Raw genomic sequence first — 16,069 nt, 5'->3', positions numbered from 1 at the left:
CCCCATATATAACCCCCCCACTGACCCCCCCTCCCCTTATATCCCCCCCCCTTTCCAGGGCCGCCCCCGGCGGGGCTGCGGGAGGTGCTGAGCCGCGAGGGGCCGGGGGGCTTCGCGCGGGCGCTGCGGGGGCACCGGGGGCTGCTGCTGACCGACACCACCTTCCGCGACGCCCACCAGTCCCTGCTGGCCACCCGCGTCCGCACCCGCGACCTGGCCCGCATCGCCCCCTTCGTGGCGCACGCCCTCAGCCCCCTCTGCAGCATGGAGGACCTGGGGAGGTCAGGGGGCGGGGCCTCAGGGGGGTGGGCGGGGCCTGGGAGCAGGGGGGCGGGGTCTGGGAGCAGAGGGTGTCTAGTGGGGGTCTGGGGTGGATGGGGTCTCAAGGGGCCTGGAGGGGTGGGCAGGGTCTGGGAGGAGGGGGCGGGGCTTGGGAGAAGGAGGCGTGGCCTGGGAGAGGGGGTGTGGCCTCGGGTATGGGCGGGGCCTCATGGGGGTGGGCGTCGCCCCCTTCGTGGCGCACGCCCTCAGCCCCCTCTGCAGCATGGAGACCTGGGGAGCTCAGGGGGCGGGGCCTCAGGGGGGTGGGCGGGGCCTAAGGGGGGTGGGCGGGGCCTGAGAGGAGGGGGGAGGGGCTTAAGGGGGGTAGGTGTTGCCCCCCTTCGTGGTGTATGCCCTAAGCCTCCTCTGCAGCATGGAGACCTGGGGAGGTCAGGGGGCGGGGCCTCAGGGGGGTGGGCGGGGCCTCAGGGGGGTGGGCGGGGCCTGAGAGCAGGGGGTGGGGCTTGGGAGCAGGGGGTGGGGCTTGGGAGCAGGGGGTGTCTAGTGGGGGTCTGGGGTGGATGGGGTCTCAAGGGGCCTGGAGGGGTGGGCGGGGTCTGGGAGGAGGGGGGAGGGGCTTGGGAGCAGGGGGCGGGGCCTTGGAGCAGGGGGCGGGGCCTGGGAGGGGTGGGCGGGGTACCATGGGGACAGGGAATCTGGGGTGGGTCTGGGGTGAATGGGGTCTCAATGGGCCTGGAGGGGTGGGCGGGGTCTGGGAGAAGGGGGCGGGGCTTGGGAGAAGGGGGCGTGGTCTCAGGAGTGGGAGGGGTCTCATGGGGGTGGGTGTTGCCCCCTTCGTGGCGCACGCCCTCAGCCCCCTCTGCAGCATGGAGACCTGGGGAGGTCAGGGGGCGGGGCCTCGGGGCGGGGGGCGGGGGCCTCAGGGGGGTGGGCGGGGCCTGAGAGGAGGGGGGAGGGGCTTAAGGGGGGTGGGTGTTGCCCCCTTCGTGGTGTATGCCCTCAGCCCCCTCTGCAGCATGGAGACCTGGGGAGGTCAGGGGCGGGGCCTCAGGGGGGTGGGAGGGGCCTGAGGGGGGTGGGCGGGGCCTGGGAGCAGGGGGCGGGGTCTGGGAGCAGGGGGTGTCTAGTGGGGGTCTGGGGTGGATGGGGTCTCAAGGGGGCCCTGGAGGGTGGGCGGGGTCTGGGAGAAGGGGGGCGGGGCTTGGGAGAAGGAGGCGTGGCCTGGGAGAGGGGGATGTGGCCTCGGGTATGGGCGGGGCCTCATGGGGGTGGGCGTCACCCCCTTCGTGGCGCACGCCCTCAGCCCCCTCTGCAGCATGGAGACCTGGGGAGGTCAGGGGGCGGGGCCTCAGGGGGGTGGGCGGGGCCTCAGGGGGGTGGGCGGGGCCTTGGAGCAGGGGGGCGGGCACCATGGGGATGGGGCATCTAGAGGGGGTCTGGGGTGAATGGGGTCTCAATGGGCCTGGAGGGGTGGGCGGGGTCTGGGAGAAGGGGGCGGGGCTTTGGAGAAGGGGGCGTGGTCTCCGGAGTGGGAGGGGTCTCATGGGGGTGGGCGTCGCCCCCTTCGTGGTGCATGCCCTAAGCCTCCTCTGCAGCATGGAGACCTGGGGAGGTCAGGGGGCGGGGCCTCAGGGGGTGGGCGGGGGCCTCAGGGGGGTGGGCGAGGACTGAGAGGAGGGGGGAGGGGATTAAGGGGGGGTGGGTGTCACCCCCTTCATGGCGCACGCCTCAGCCCCCTCTGCAGCATGGAGACCTGGGGAGGTCAGGGGGCGGGGCCTCGAGGGGGTGGGCGGGGCCTGAGGGGGGTGGGCGGGGCCTGAGAGCAGGGGGGTGGGGCTTGGGAGCAGGGGGTGTCTAGTGGGGGTCTGGGGTGGATGGGGTCTCAAGGGGCCTGGAGGGGTGGGCGGGGTCTGGGAGGAGGGGCGGGGCTTGGGAGCAGGGGGCGGGGCCTTGGAGCAGGGGGCGGGCCTGGGAGGGGTGGGCAGGGTACCATGGGGACAGGGAATCTGGGGTGGGTCTGGGGTGAATGGGGTCTCAATGGGCCTGGGGGGGTGGGCGGGGGTCTGGGAGAAGGGGGCGGGGGCTTGGGAGAAGGGGGCGTGGTCTCAGGAGTGGGGGGGTCTCATGGGGGTGGGTGTTGCCCCCTTCGTGGCGCACGCCCTCAGCCCCCTCTGCAGCATGGAGACCTGGGGAGGTCAGGGGGCGGGGCCTCAGGGGGGTGGGAGGGGCCTCGAGGATGTGGGCGGGGCCTAAGGGGTGTGGGAGGGGCGTGGGAGGAGGGGGCGGGGCTGCAGCAGTGCTTGGCTGGGAGCCCTGCCTAAGGGGGTGGGTTGGGGCCTGAGGGGGGTGGGTGGGGCCTCAGGTGGGTGGGCGGGGCCTCGGAGGAGAGGGGCGGGGCCTGCCACAATGCTTGGCTGGTAGCCCTGCTGGGGGGAGGCGTGAGGGGGCGGGGCTTCCCAGAGCAGGGCTTCACCAGAGGGTGTGGCTTAAGGGGGCGTGGCTTAAAGGGGTGAGCCCCAAGGGGGCGTGGCTTAAGGGGTGTGTCTCAGGTGGGCGTGGCTTAAATGGGTGTGTTTCATGTGGGCGGGGCATAAAGGGGTGTGGCCTCTCATAGGCAGCAGGGAGCACTGGGGCCATGCACACGAGGCAGGGGGGGATTGCTGCAAGGGGGCGTGGCTTTGAGGGGTGTGTCCCCAAGGGAGCGTGGCTTAAAGGGGTGTGTCTCAAGGGGGCGTGGCTTAAAAATGGGTGTGTCTTAAGGGGGCGTGGCCTCACATGTGCAGCAGGGAGCACTGGGGCCATGCTCACAAGTCAGAGCATGGGAGGGGGTTGCTGCAAGGGGGCGTGGCTTTGGGGGGTGTGTCCCAAGAAGGGCGTGGCTTAAGGGGTGTGTCTCAAGGGGGCGTGGCTTAAAGGGGGTGTGTCTCAAAGGGGGCGTGGCCTCACACGTGCAGCAGGGAGCACTGGGGCCGTGCACACGAGGCAGGAGGGGATTGGTGCAAGGGGGCGTGGCTTAAGGGGGGTGTGTCTCAATGGGGCGTGGCTTAAAGGGGGTGTGTCTCAAAGGGGGCGTGGCCTCACACGTGCAGCAGGGAACACAGGGACTGTGCACACGAGGCAGGGCACGGGCGGTGATTGGCGCAAGGGGGCGGGGCTTGCACGAACGGGGCGTGGCTTGGGGAAAGTGGGCGTGGCTTGGGGGTGGGCGTGGCTTCCCGAGGCCCCTCCCCCTGCCCTCAGGAGGCCCCACCCCCCCACAGGCGCCACCTTCGACGTGGCCATGCGCTTCCTGCACGAGTGCCCCTGGGAGCGGCTGCGGGAGCTGCGGCCGCCTGGTCCCCAACGTCCCCTTCCAGATGCTGCTGCGCGGCGCCAACGCCGTGGGGTACACCAACTACCCCGACAACGTCATCTACCGGTACGGGAACGGGGGGTTCGGGGGGTCCGGGGGGGGTGTGGGGGGGGGGTGGAGGGGGTGTGAGGGGGGTGTGGGGGGGGCACGGGGAGGTGATGGGGTCATATAGGGGCGTGGGGGGTAAGGAGGATGTGGGGTTACCTGGGGTCATGGGGGGATTTGGGGGGTTGGGGGGGGGATGTGGGGGTCCTTGGGGTTGTATGGGGTCATGGGGGGGATGTGGGGGTACCTGGGGTCGTATGGGGTCATGGGGGGGATGCGGGGGTCCCTGGGGTCGTATAGGGATGTGGAGGGTCAGAGAGGATGTGGGGGTCCTTGGGGTCGTATGGGGTCATGGGGGATTGGGGGGGGGGATGTGGGGGTCCCTGGGGTCATATGGGATCATTGGGGGATTGGGGGTGCACAGGGAGATGGGGTCATGTAGGGACGTGGAGGGTCAGGAGGATGTGGGGTTACCTGGGGTCATATGGGGATTTGGGGGGGATGTGGGGGTCCTTGGGGTCGTATGGGGTCATGGGGGGTTGGGAGGGGGATGTGGGGGTCCTTGGGGTCGTATGGGGTCATGGGGGGTTGGGAGGGGGATGTGGGGGTCCCTGGGGTCGTATGGGGTCATGAGGGGTTGGGGGGGGGATGTGGGGGTCCCTGGAGTCATATAGGGACATGGGGGATCAGGAGGATGTAGGGGTCCCTGGGGTCGTATGGGGTCATGGGGGATTGGGGGGGGGATGTGGGGGTCCCTGGGGTTGTATGGGGTCATGGGGGGTTGGGGGGGCACGGGGAGATGGAGCGCAGGGGGTGTGGGGGGGGGCATGGGGAGGTGATGGGGTCATATAGGGGCGTGGGGGGTAAGGAGGATGTGGGGTTACCTGGGGTCATATGGGGATTTGGGGGGGATGTGGGGGTCCCTGGGGTCGTATGGGGTCATGGGGGGTTGGGAGGGGGAATGTGGGGGTGTGGGGGGGCATGGGGAGGTGATGGGGTCATATAGGGGCGTGGAAGGTCAGAGGGGATGTGGGGGTACCTGGGGTCATATAGGGATGTGGAGGGTCAGAGAGGATGTGGGGTTACCTGGGGTCGTATGGGGTCATGGGGGGTTGGGGGGGGATGTGGGGGTCCCTGGGAACATATGGGGTCATGGGGGGTCAGAGGGGATGTGGGGTTACCTAGGGTCGTATGGGGATTTGGAGGGGATGTGGGGTATCAGGGGTGCACAGGGAGATGGGGTCATGTAGGGACATGAGGGATCAGGAGGATGTGGGGGTCTCTGGGGTCGTATGGGGTCATGGGGGGGTTGGGAGGGGGATGTGGGGGTCCCTGGGGACATATGGGGTTGGGGGTACACGGGGAGAGTTGGGGCACATCAAGGGCTATAGGACTATAGGGGAGATGGGGGGACACGGGGCCACCGTGGGCTGCGGGGACGGATGGGGGGGGGTCCTCACGTCCCCCCCCCACCCCATGATGTGCCCCCCCAGTTTTTGCGAGGTGGCGGCGGCCAACGGCATGGACATCTTCCGCGTCTTCGACGCCCTCAATTACCTCCCCAACCTCCTGCTGGGGGTGGAGGCCGTGGGGCGGGCGGGGGCCGTGGTGGAGGCCGCCCTGTCCTACACGGGGGACGTGGCCGACCCCACCCGCACCAAGTACGACCTCGACTACTACCTGGGGCTGGCCCGAGAGCTGGTGGCCGCCGGCACCCACATCCTCTGCATTAAGGTCTTGGGGGGGGGGGGTTGGGGGTCCCTAGGGTATGGGGAGGGGGAGTTGGGGGGGGTGGGAGAGGGGTATGGGGTGTGGGGAGGGGGATTTGGGGGGTGTTGGGGGGGTTGGGGGTCCCTGGGGTATGGGGAGGGGGAGTTGGGGGGGTGTTGGGGGGGATTGGGGGTCCGTGGGGTGTGGGGAGGGGGTGTTGGGGGGGTTGGGGGTCCCTGGGATATGGGGAGGGGGAGCCTGGGGGGTGGGAAAGGGGAGCTGGGGGGGTATTGGGGGGATTGGGGGTCCGTGGGGTGTGAGGAGAGGGGGGTTGAGGGGGTGGGAGAGGGGTATGGGGTGTGGGGAGGGGGATTTAGGGGGGTTGGGGGTCCCTAGGGTATGGGGAGGGGGAGTTGGGGGGGTTGGGAGAGGGGTATGGGGTGTAGGGAGGGGGAGTTGGGGGGTGTTGGGGGTCCCTAGGATATGGGGAGGGGGAGTTGGGGGGGTTGGGAGAGGGGTATGGGGCATGGGGAGGGGGATTTGGGGGGTGTTGTGGGGGTTGGGGGTCAGTGGGGTATGGGGAAGGGGAGTTGGGGGGGTGTTGGGGGGGATTGGGGGTCCTTGGGGTGTGGGGAGGGGGTGTTGGGGGGGTTGGGGGTCCCTGGGATATGGGGAGGGGGAGCCTGGGGGGTGGGAAAGGGGAGCTGGGGGGGTATTGGGGGGATTGGGGGTCCGTGGGGTGTGAGGAGAGGGGGGTTGGGGGGGTGGGAGAGGGGTATGGGGTGTGGGGAGGGGGATTTAGGGGGGTTGGGGGTCCCTAGGGTATGGGGAGGGGGGTCCTGGGGGGCTGGGAGAGGGGTATGGGGGGGAATTGGGGGGATTGGGGGTCCTTAGGGTAGGGGGAAAGGGGTCCTGGGGGGCTGGGAGAGGGGTATGGGGCATGGGGAGGGGGATTTGGGGGGGTGTTATAGGGGTTGGGGGTTCCTAGGGTATGGGGAGGGGGAGTTGGGGGGGTGTTATAGGGGTTGGGGGTCCCTAGGGTATGGGGAGGGGGGTCCTGGGGGGGTGGGAGAGGGGTATGGGGTGTGGGGAGGGGAACTTGGGGGGGTTGGGGGTCCCTAGGGTATGGGGAGGGGGGACCTGGGGGGTTGGGTGAGGGGCATGGGGCATGGGGAGGGGGATTTGGGGGGTGTTGTGGGGGTTGGGGGTTCCTGGAGGGGGGGGCTTGGGATGGGTATGGGGGGGCAGAAGGGGGATTTGGGGATCCTGGGGGGTTTGGGATGGGTCCTGGGGGGGGGGGCAGAAGGGGGATTTGGGGATCCTGGGGGGCTTTGGATGGGTCTTGGGGGGGGGTAGAAGGGGGATTTGGGGGTCCTGGGGCATTTAGGATGGGTCTTGGGGGGGGCAGAAGGGGGATTTGGGGATCCTGGGGGGTTTGGGTTGGGTTTGGGGGGGCTTTTAGGATGGGTCCTGGGGGGGCCAAAAGGGGGATTTGGGGATCCTGGGGCATTTAGGATGGGTCTTGGGGGGGGGGGGGCAGAAGGGGGATTTGGGGATCCTGGGGGGCTTTGGATGGGTCTTGGGGGGGGGCAGAAGGGGAATTTGGGGATCCTGGGGGGCTTTGGATGGGTCTTGGGGGGGGGGCAGAAGGGGGATTTGGGGGTCCTGGGACATTTAGGATGTCTTGGGACAGCTTTTAGGATCTGGAATCAGAAACGCAGCATAGTTGTACCCCTCGTGGGGGGAAGGGGGGGGGGTCAGGATGGGATTTCGGGACCCCCCCCCCCTCACCCCCCAAAACCCCCCTTCCCCAGGACATGGCGGGGCTGCTGACCCCGGCGGCCGCCCGCTTGCTGGTGGGGGCCCTGCGGGACCGTTTCCCCGAGGTGCCCCTCCACGTCCACACCCACGACACCGCCGGGGCCGCCGTGGCCTCCATGCTGGCGGCCGCCCACGCCGGCGCCGACGTGGTGGACGTGGCCGTGGACGCCATGGCCGGGATGACCTCGCAGCCCAGCATGGGCGCCCTGGTGGCCTGCGCCCGGGGGACCCCGCTGGATACGGGTAACGGGGTGGGGGGGGGGGGCCACGAGGTGGTGGTGGTGGGGGGCCCGCGAGGTGGTGGTGGTGGGGGTCCACGAGGTGGTGGGGGGGGGGGGTAGGGTGGTGGTGGGGGTGGTCTTGTGGTCGTGGGGGTGATAACGTGGTCGTGGGGGTGGTATCGTGGTCGTGGGGGTGGAATCGTGGTTGTGGGGGGGTATCGGGGTCGTGGGGGTGATAACGTGGTCGTGGGGGGGGTATTGTGGTCGTGGGGGTGGTCTTGTGGTCATGGGGGTGGTCTTGTGGTTGTGGGGGCGGTATTGTGGTTGGGGGGGGGGTAGGGTGGTGGTGGGGGTGGTCTTGTGGTCGTGGGGGTGATAACGTGGTCGTGGGGGTGATAACGTGGTCGTGGGGGGGGTATTGTGGTTGTAGTGGGGGTCTTGTGGTCGTGGGGGTTGTATCGTGGTCGTGGGGGGGGTATCGGGGTCGTGGGGGTGATAACGTGGTCGTGGGGGTGGTCTTGTGGTCGTGGGGGTGGAATCGTGGTCGTGGGGGTGGTATCGTGGTTGTGGGGGGGGTATTGTGGTTGTAGGGGGGGTCTTGTGGTCGTGGGGGTGGAATCGTGGTCGTGGGGTTGATAACGTGGTCGTGGGGGGGTATCGTGGTCGTGGGGGGGTCTTGTGGTCGTGGGGGTGGAATCGTGGTCGTGGGGGTGGTATCGTGGTCGTGGTGATGCTACCGTGGCCATGGAGGTGGCACCGTGGTCGTGGAGATGCTACCAAAATCATGTCGGTGCCATCGTGGTCATGGCAATGCCACTGTGGTGATGGCAATGCCACCGCCATCCTGCCAATTCTCCCCTGGCTGTGGTGATGCCACCACGGCCATGCCAATGCCACCACGGCCATGCCAATGTCACTATGGCCACACCAATGCCACCACGGCCACGGCAATGCCACCACGATCCTGGTGATGCCACCACGGCCACACCAATGCCACCACGGCCACGGCAATGCCACCATGGCCATGCCAATGCCACCATAGCCACGGCAATGCCACCATGGCCATGCCAACGCCACCATGGCCATGCCAATGCCACCACGGCCACACCAATGTCACTATGGCCACACCAATGCCACCACGGCCATGCCAATGCCACCATGGCCACGGCAATGCCACCACGGCCATGCTAATGCCACCACAGCCATGCCAATGCCACCACGATCCTGGTGATGCCACCACGGCAACGGCAATGCCACCATGGCCACGCCAACGCCACCACGGCCATGCCAATGCCACCACGGCCATGCCAATGCCACCACGGCCACGCCAATGCCACCACGGCCATGCCAATGCCACCACGGCCACACCAATGGCACCACGGCCACGGCAATGCCACCACGATCCTGGTGATGCCACCACGGCCACGGCAATGCCACCGTGGCCACGCCAACGCCACCATGGCCACGGCAACGCCACCACAGCCACGGCAACGCCACCACGGCCACGGCAATGCCACCACGGCCATGCCAATGCCACCACGGCCATGCCAACGCCACCACGGCCACGCCAACGCCACCACAACCCCACCATTGCGCCCAACCCCTCGGACGCCCCCTCCACTCCCCTCCGTTCCCCCCAACCCTTGCTGCCCCGCCAAGCGCGGCACCCCCCCGGGGTCGTCCCCCTCCCCAAAGCTCACGCCTCGTCCCCCCCTCCCCTCGCCCAGGCATCGCGCTGGAGCGGGTGTTCGAGTACAGCGAGTACTGGGAGGCGGCGCGGGCGCTATACGCCGCCTTCGACTGCACGGCCACCATGAAGTCGGGCAACGCGGACGTCTACGAGAACGAGATCCCGGGGGGGCAGTACACCAACCTCCACTTCCAGGCCCACGCCATGGGGCTGGGCCACAAGTTCAAGGAGGTGAAGAGAGCCTACGCCGAGGCCAACAAGATCCTGGGGGATCTCATTAAGGTGAGGCTGGGGGCGGGGGGGTGGGTGGTCTTCGTGGGGTGGGTGGGCTCCGTGGGGTGGGTGGGCTCCGTGGGATCCCCTCCGTTGGGTGGGTGGTCTTCGTGGGATGGTCTTCATGGGTTGGGTGCTCTCTATGGGATGGGTGGTCTTCATGGGGTGGGTGGTCTTCAGGGGATGGGTGCTCTTCATGGGATGGGTGGTCTCCATGGGGTGGTCTCCGTGGGGTGGTGGTTGTGGGGTGGGCTCCCTGGGGTGGGTGCTCTCCATGGGGTGGGTGGTCTCAATGGGAGGCTCTTCATGGGGTGGGTGGTCTTCATGGGATGGGTGGTCTTTGTGGGATGGTCTTCATGGGTTGGGTGCTCTCCATGGGGTGGGTGGTCTTCATGGGGTGGTCTCCATGGGGTGGGTGCTCTCCATGGGATGGGTGGTCTTCATGGGATCCTCTCCATTGGGTGGGCGATCTCTATGGGATGGGTGGTCTTTGCGGGATGATCTTCATGGGTTGGGTGCTCTCAATGGGTTGGGTGCTCTCCATAGGGTGGGTGGTCTTCATGGGGTGGGTGGGCTCTGTGGGGTGGGTGGGCTCCGTGGGATCCCCTCCGTTGGGTGGGTGGTCTTCGTGGGATGGGTGGTCTTCGTGGGATGGTCTCCATGGGTTGGGTGCTCTCCATGGGTTGGGTGGTCTCCATGGGATGGGTGGTCTTCATGGGGTGGTCTCCATGGGGTGTGTGGTCTTCATGGGGTGGGTGGTCTTCATGGGATCCTCTCCATTGGGTGGGCGATCTCTATGGGATGGGTGGTCTTTGTGGGATGATCTTCATGGGTTGGGTGCTCTCCATGGGGTGGGTGCTCTCCACGGGGTGGGTGGTCTTCAGGGGATGCTCTCCATGGGTTGGGTGCTCTCCATGGGGTGGGTGGTCTCCATGGGATGGGTGGTCTTCATGGGATCCTCTCCATTGGGTGGGTGTTCTCCATGGCGTGGGTGCTCTTCATGGGATGGGTGGTCTTTGTGAGATGGGTGGTCTTCATGGGATCCTCTCCATTGGGTGGGTGGTCTCTATGGGATGGGTGGTCTTTGTGGGATGGTCTTCATGGGTTGGGTGCTCTCCATGGGGTGGGTGCTCTCTATGGGATGGGTGGTCTCCATGGGATGGGTGGTCTTCATGGGATCCCCTCCATTGGGTGGGTGCTCTCCATGGGTTGGGTGCTCTCCATGGGTTGGGTGCTCTCCATGGGTTGGGTGCTCTTCATGGGATGGGTGGTCTTCGTGGGATCCTCTCCATTGGGTGGGTGCTCTCCATGGGGTGGGTGGTCTTCATGGGATCCTCCCCATTGGGTGGGTGGTCTTCATGGGGTGGTCTCCATGGGTTGGGTGCTCCCCATGGGTTGGGTGCTCTCCACGGGATGGGTGCTCCCCACAGGTTGGGTGCTCCCCACGGTTCCTCTTTATGCGACTCTCCCTCGAGAAACATCATCGCGGTGCCCTCCCCGGGCAGGGCGCCACCCTGGGGTGCCACCGCGCTGGGTGACGCCGGTTTTGGGGGCCGTTTTCGGGGGGCAGGTGACGCCGTCGTCCAAGGTGGTGGGGGACCTGGCGCAGTTCATGGTGCAGAACGGGCTGTCCCGCGAGGAGGTGGAGGCGCGGGCGGACGAGCTCTCCTTCCCCGTCTCCGTGGTGGAATTCCTGCAGGGCTACATCGGCACCCCCCCGGGGGGCTTCCCCGAGCCCTTCCGCTCCCGGGTGAGTTGTGGGAGGGACTGGGAAGGGGCTGGGAGGGAAACTGGGAGAGCTGGGAGGGAGCTGGGGTGGATTGGAGGGTAACTGGGAAGGGTTTTGGGGGGGTACTGGGAGGGACTGGGGAGCGCTGGGAGGGTGCTGGGTGGGGCTGGGAGGTGCTGGGAGGTGCTGGGAGAGTGCTGGGGGGGGTGCAAGGGACTGGGATGCACTGGGAGGGGACTGGGGGGCACTGGGAGGGGACTAGGGAGGACTGGGAGGGGACTGGGGGGCACTGGGAGGCACTGGGAGAGGACTAGAGAGGACTGGGGGTCACTGGGATGGTGCTGGGTGGGAGTGGGAGGGACTGGGAGGCACTGGGAAGGAACTGGAGGGCACTGGAAGGGGACTAGGGAGGACTGGGAGGGGACTGGGGGGCACTGGGAGGGGACTGGGGGAACTGGGAGGACTGGGAGGGGACTGGGGGGGCACTAGGAGGGGACTAAGGAGGACTGGGAGGGGACTGGGGGGCACTGGGAGGGGACTGGGGGGAACTGGGAGGACTGGGAGGGGACTGGGGGGACACTAGGAGGGGACCGAGGGGGCACTGGGAGAGGACTAGAGAGAACTGGGGGGCACTGGGATGCACTGGGAAGGGACTGGGAGGCTTTGCTGCAGGTGGCAGGCAGGATTCGTTGCCATGACGATGGGCCCAGCATAGCAACGGGTACCAGCGCCGGTTGCCATGGCAACAGCCCCTAGCAACGGGTCCTACAGCCGGTTGCCATGGCAACAGCCCTTAGCAACGGGTCCTACAGCCCGTTGCCATGACAACAGCCCTTAGTAAAGGGTCCTAGTGCACGGTTGCCATGGCAACAGCCCTTAGCAACGGGTCCTACAACTGGTTGCCATGGCAACAGCCCCTAGCAACAGGTCCTACAGCTGGTTGCCATGGCAGCAGCCCCTAGCAACAGGTCCTACAGCTGGTTGCCATGGCAACAGCCCTTAGCAACAGGTCCTACAGCCGGTTGCCATGGCAACAGCCCCTAGCAACAGCTCCTATCGCCCGGTTGCCACGCCAGCAGTCGCCATGGCAACATCAGCATCCTTCCCCCCCACCCCCCCCCACCCCATATCCAGGTGCTGAAGGACCTGCCGCGGGTGGAGGGGCGCCCGGGGGCCTCGCTGCCCCCCCTGGACTTCGAGGCGCTGAGCCAGGAGCTGGGGGCGCGGGACGGGGCCCCCCCCAGCCCCGAGGAGCTGCTGTCGGCCGCGCTGTACCCCAAGGTGTACGGCGACTTCCGCGCCTTCGCCTCCAGCTTCGGCCCCGTCTCCTGCCTGGGCACCCGCCTCTTCCTGGAGGGGCCCACCATCGCCGAGGAGTTCGAGGTGGGCGGGGCTTGGAGGGGTGTGGGCGGGGCTTCTGGGGGTGGGCGGGGTTTGGGGTGGGAGGGGTTTGGGGTGGGAGGGGGTTGGGGTGGGAGGGGTTGGGGTGGGAGGGGGTTGGGGTGGGAGGGGCTTGGGGTGGGAGGGGGTTGGGGTGGGAGGGGTTGGGGTGGGAGGGGTACTGGGGTGGAGCAGGGCTTGATGTGGGTGAGGGGTGGGCGGGGCTTGTGGGGTGTGGGAGGGGCTTGTGGGGGTGGGAGGGGCTTGGGGTGGGAGGGGCTTGGGGTGGGAAGGGCTTGGAAGTGGGAGGGGTTGGGGTGGGAGGGGTACTGGGGTGGAGCAGGGCTTGATGTGGGTGAGGGGTGGGCGGGGCTTGTGGGGTGCGGGAGGGGCTTGTGGGGGTGGGCGGGGCTTGGGGTGGGAGGGGCTTGGGGTGGGAAGGGCTTGGAAGTGGGAGGGGTTGGGGTGGGAGGGGTACTGGGGTAGAGCAGGGCTTGATGTGGGTGAGGGGTGGGCGGGGCTTGTGGGGTGTGGGAGGGGCTTGGGGTGGGAGGGGCTTGGGGTGGGAGGGGCTTGGGGTGGGAGGGGCTTGGGGTGGGAGGGGTACTGGGGTGGAGCAGGGCTTGATGTAGGTGAGGGGTGGGCGGGGCTTGTGGGGTGTGGGAGGGGCTTGTGGGGTTGGGAGGGGCTTGGGGTGGGAGGGGTTTGGGGTGGGTGGGGCTTGGAAGTGGGAGGGCCCTGGGGTGGAGCAGGGCTTGATGTGGGTGAGGGGTGGGCGGGGCTTGTGGGGGGTGGGCGGGGCTTGTGGGGGGTGGGCGGGGCTTGTGGGGGTGGGCGGGGCTTCTTCACACCCTTGCACACTCCCACACACCTCACACACCCTTGCACACCCCTTCACACCCTTGCACACTCCCACACACCCTTGCACGCTCTTGCACACACGCTTGCACACTCTCACACTCCCTCGCACGCCCTCTCACACCCTTGCACACTCCTGCACACCCTCGCACACCCTTGCACGCCCTCACACACTCTTGCACGCCCTCGCACGCCCTCTCACACCCTTGCACGCTCTTGCACACCCTTGCACGCCCTCACACACTCTCACACTCCCTCGCACGCCCTCTCACACCCTTGCACACTCCCACACACCCTTGCACGCTCTTGCACACCCTTGCACGCCCTTGCACACTCTCACACTCCCTCGCATGCCCTCTCACACCCTTGCACGCTCCTACACGCCCTTGCACGCCCTCACACTCCCTCGCACACCCTCACACACTCTTGCACGCCCTCGCACACCCTTGCACGCTCACCCCGAGCCCCCATCCCACCGCAGGTGGAGCTGGAGCGGGGCAAGACGCTGCACATCAAGGCGCTGGCGCTGGGCGACCTGAACGCGGCCGGGCAGCGCGAGGTCTTCTTCGAGCTCAACGGGCAGCTGCGCTCCATCCTCGTGCGCGACACGCAGGCCTTAAAGGTGGGGGGGGGTCGGGGGGGGGCCGGGGGGGGCTGGGGGGGGGAATAGGGGGGGTTGGAGGGGGGGCTGGGGGGGGTTGGAGGGGGGTTGGGGGGGTTGGGAGGGGGCTGGGGGGGTCAAGGGGGGGAGTGGGGGGGGGCATGGGGGATGCAGGAGGGTCCTGGGGTGTGGGGGGGGGGCTGGGGGGGGCTGGGGGGGGGCCGGGGGGGAGATGGGGGGGGTCAGAGGGGGGATTGGGGGGGTTGGGAGGGGTCTGGGGGGGTCAAGGGGGGGAGTGGGGGGGGGCACGGGGGATGCAGGAGGGTCCTGGAGTGGGTGGGGGGGGCTGGGGGGGGGCCGGGGGGGGATTGGGGGGGTGCTGGGGGTCATAGGAAGGTCCTGAGGGATGTGGGGGGGGGCTTGGGGGGGTGTGGGGGGGGCTGTGGTTTATGGGGAGGGGGGTTATAGGGGGGGTTATAGGGGTTGCCAGGGAGTCCAAGGGGGATAGGGGGGTCCTAAAGGGGGGAGAAAGGGGGGGGCAGGAATTATGGGGGGGCATGGGGGGGGTCCTGGGAGATATGGGGGGGTCCTAGGGGATGTGGGGGGGTCCTGGGAGACATGGGAGGGGTCCTGGGAGACATGGGGGGGGGTCCTGGGGGACATGGGGAGGGGTCCTGGGAGCCGGGGGGGGTCCTAGGGGATGTGGGGGGGTCATAGGGGACATGGGGAGGTCCTGGGGAATATGGAGGGGGTCCTGGGAGACATGGGGGGGGTCATAGGGGACTTGGGGGGGGGTCCTGATGGAAACAAGGGGGGCATCTCACAAAACAGGGCACCCATACCAACCCCCCCTTATATTTTTTCTCTCTCTCCCCCCTATATTTTTTTCTCCCCCCCTTATATATTTTTTCTCCCCCCCCTTATATTTTTTCTCTCCCCCCCTTATATTTTTTCTCTCTCTCCCCCCTATATTTTTTTCTCCCCCCCTTATATATTTTTTCTCCCCCCCCTTATTTTTTTTCTCCCCCCCTTATATTTTTTTTCTCCCCCCCTTATATTTTTTTCTCCCCCTTATATTTTTTCTCTCTCCCCCTTATATTTTTCTCTCCCCCCTTATATTTCTTTTCTCTCCCCCCCCCAAAAAAAAAAAAAAAAAGGAGATGCACGTGCACCCCAAGGCCGATCGGGGGGCCAAGGGGCAGGTGGGGGCCCCCATGCCGGGGGAGGTGGTGGAGGTGAGGGTGGAGGTGGGGGCGCGGGTGGAGAAGGGGGCCCCCCTCTGCGTGCTCAGCGCCATGAAGATGGAGACGGTGGTCACGGCCCCCCTGGGGGGCACGGTCGCCCGCCTCCACGTGCGCCCCGGCATGAGCCTGGAGGGCGACGACCTCATCGTGGAGATAGAGTAATTTTTTTTTGGGGGGGGGGCACCCCAAAAAAAAAAAACATCTCAACACACTCAAAAAAAAATCTCAGCCCCTCAAAAAAAAATCTCAGCCCCACCAAAAAAATCTCAGCACACTCAAAAAAATCTCAGCCCCTCAAAAAAAATCTCAGCATACTCAAAAAAAATCTCAGCCCCCCCAAAAAAATCTCAGCACACTCAAAAAAAATCTCAGCCCCCCCCAAAAAATCTCAGCACACTCAAAAAAAAATCTCAGCACACTCAAAAAAAAATCTCAGCCCCTCAAAAAAATCTCAGCACACTCAAAAAAAAATCTCAGCACCCCAAAAAAAAATCTCAGCACCCCAAAAAAAATCTCAGCCCACCCAGCTTCCCCCCCCCCCTTTTTTTGAGCATTTCACCCTTTTTTTGACCATTTCACCTATTTTTGACCATTTCACCTATTTTTGACCATTTCACCTATTTTTGAGCATTTCGCCCCAGTTTTGAGCATTTCACCCCGGTTTCTAGAGCATTTCATCCTTTTTTTGGGGGGGGATCTCCCCCATTTCTAGGGGGTTTCACCCCAGTTTTTGGGGGGGCATCACTTTTTTGGGGTGTTTGTCCAGTTTTTGGGGAGTTTTGCCCCATTTCGGGGGGGTTTCACCCCATTTCAGGGGGGGCTCACCCCATTCCGGGGGGGCCTTTCCCCCTTTTGGGCTCATT

The 16,069-nt window shown here is 66.5% G+C and overlaps 1 protein-coding gene across 1 annotated transcript; it reads left to right on the top strand.

Moving 5' to 3' along the window:
• Positions 1–48: 48 nt before the first annotated feature.
• PC (pyruvate carboxylase) lies at positions 49–15,452 on the top strand (the record flags this gene model as incomplete). Its single annotated transcript, XM_082785133.1, is given in 11 exon segments — positions 49–270; positions 272–281; positions 3,543–3,610; positions 3,612–3,700; positions 5,173–5,413; positions 7,204–7,453; positions 9,159–9,403; positions 10,965–11,144; positions 12,258–12,506; positions 13,843–13,983; positions 15,120–15,452. Coding segments are annotated over 11 exon segments (1,944 nt in total), but the record flags the coding sequence as incomplete, so codon positions are not given.
• Positions 15,453–16,069: the final 617 nt, after the last annotated feature.

The sequence above is a fragment of the Aythya marila genome (assembly GCF_965140915.1).
Source record: "Aythya marila genome assembly, contig: HAP1_HAP1_SCAFFOLD_106, whole genome shotgun sequence".
Classification (NCBI taxonomy): domain Eukaryota; kingdom Metazoa; phylum Chordata; class Aves; order Anseriformes; family Anatidae; genus Aythya; species Aythya marila.
This window is presented reverse-complemented; position numbering and strand designations above follow the sequence as displayed.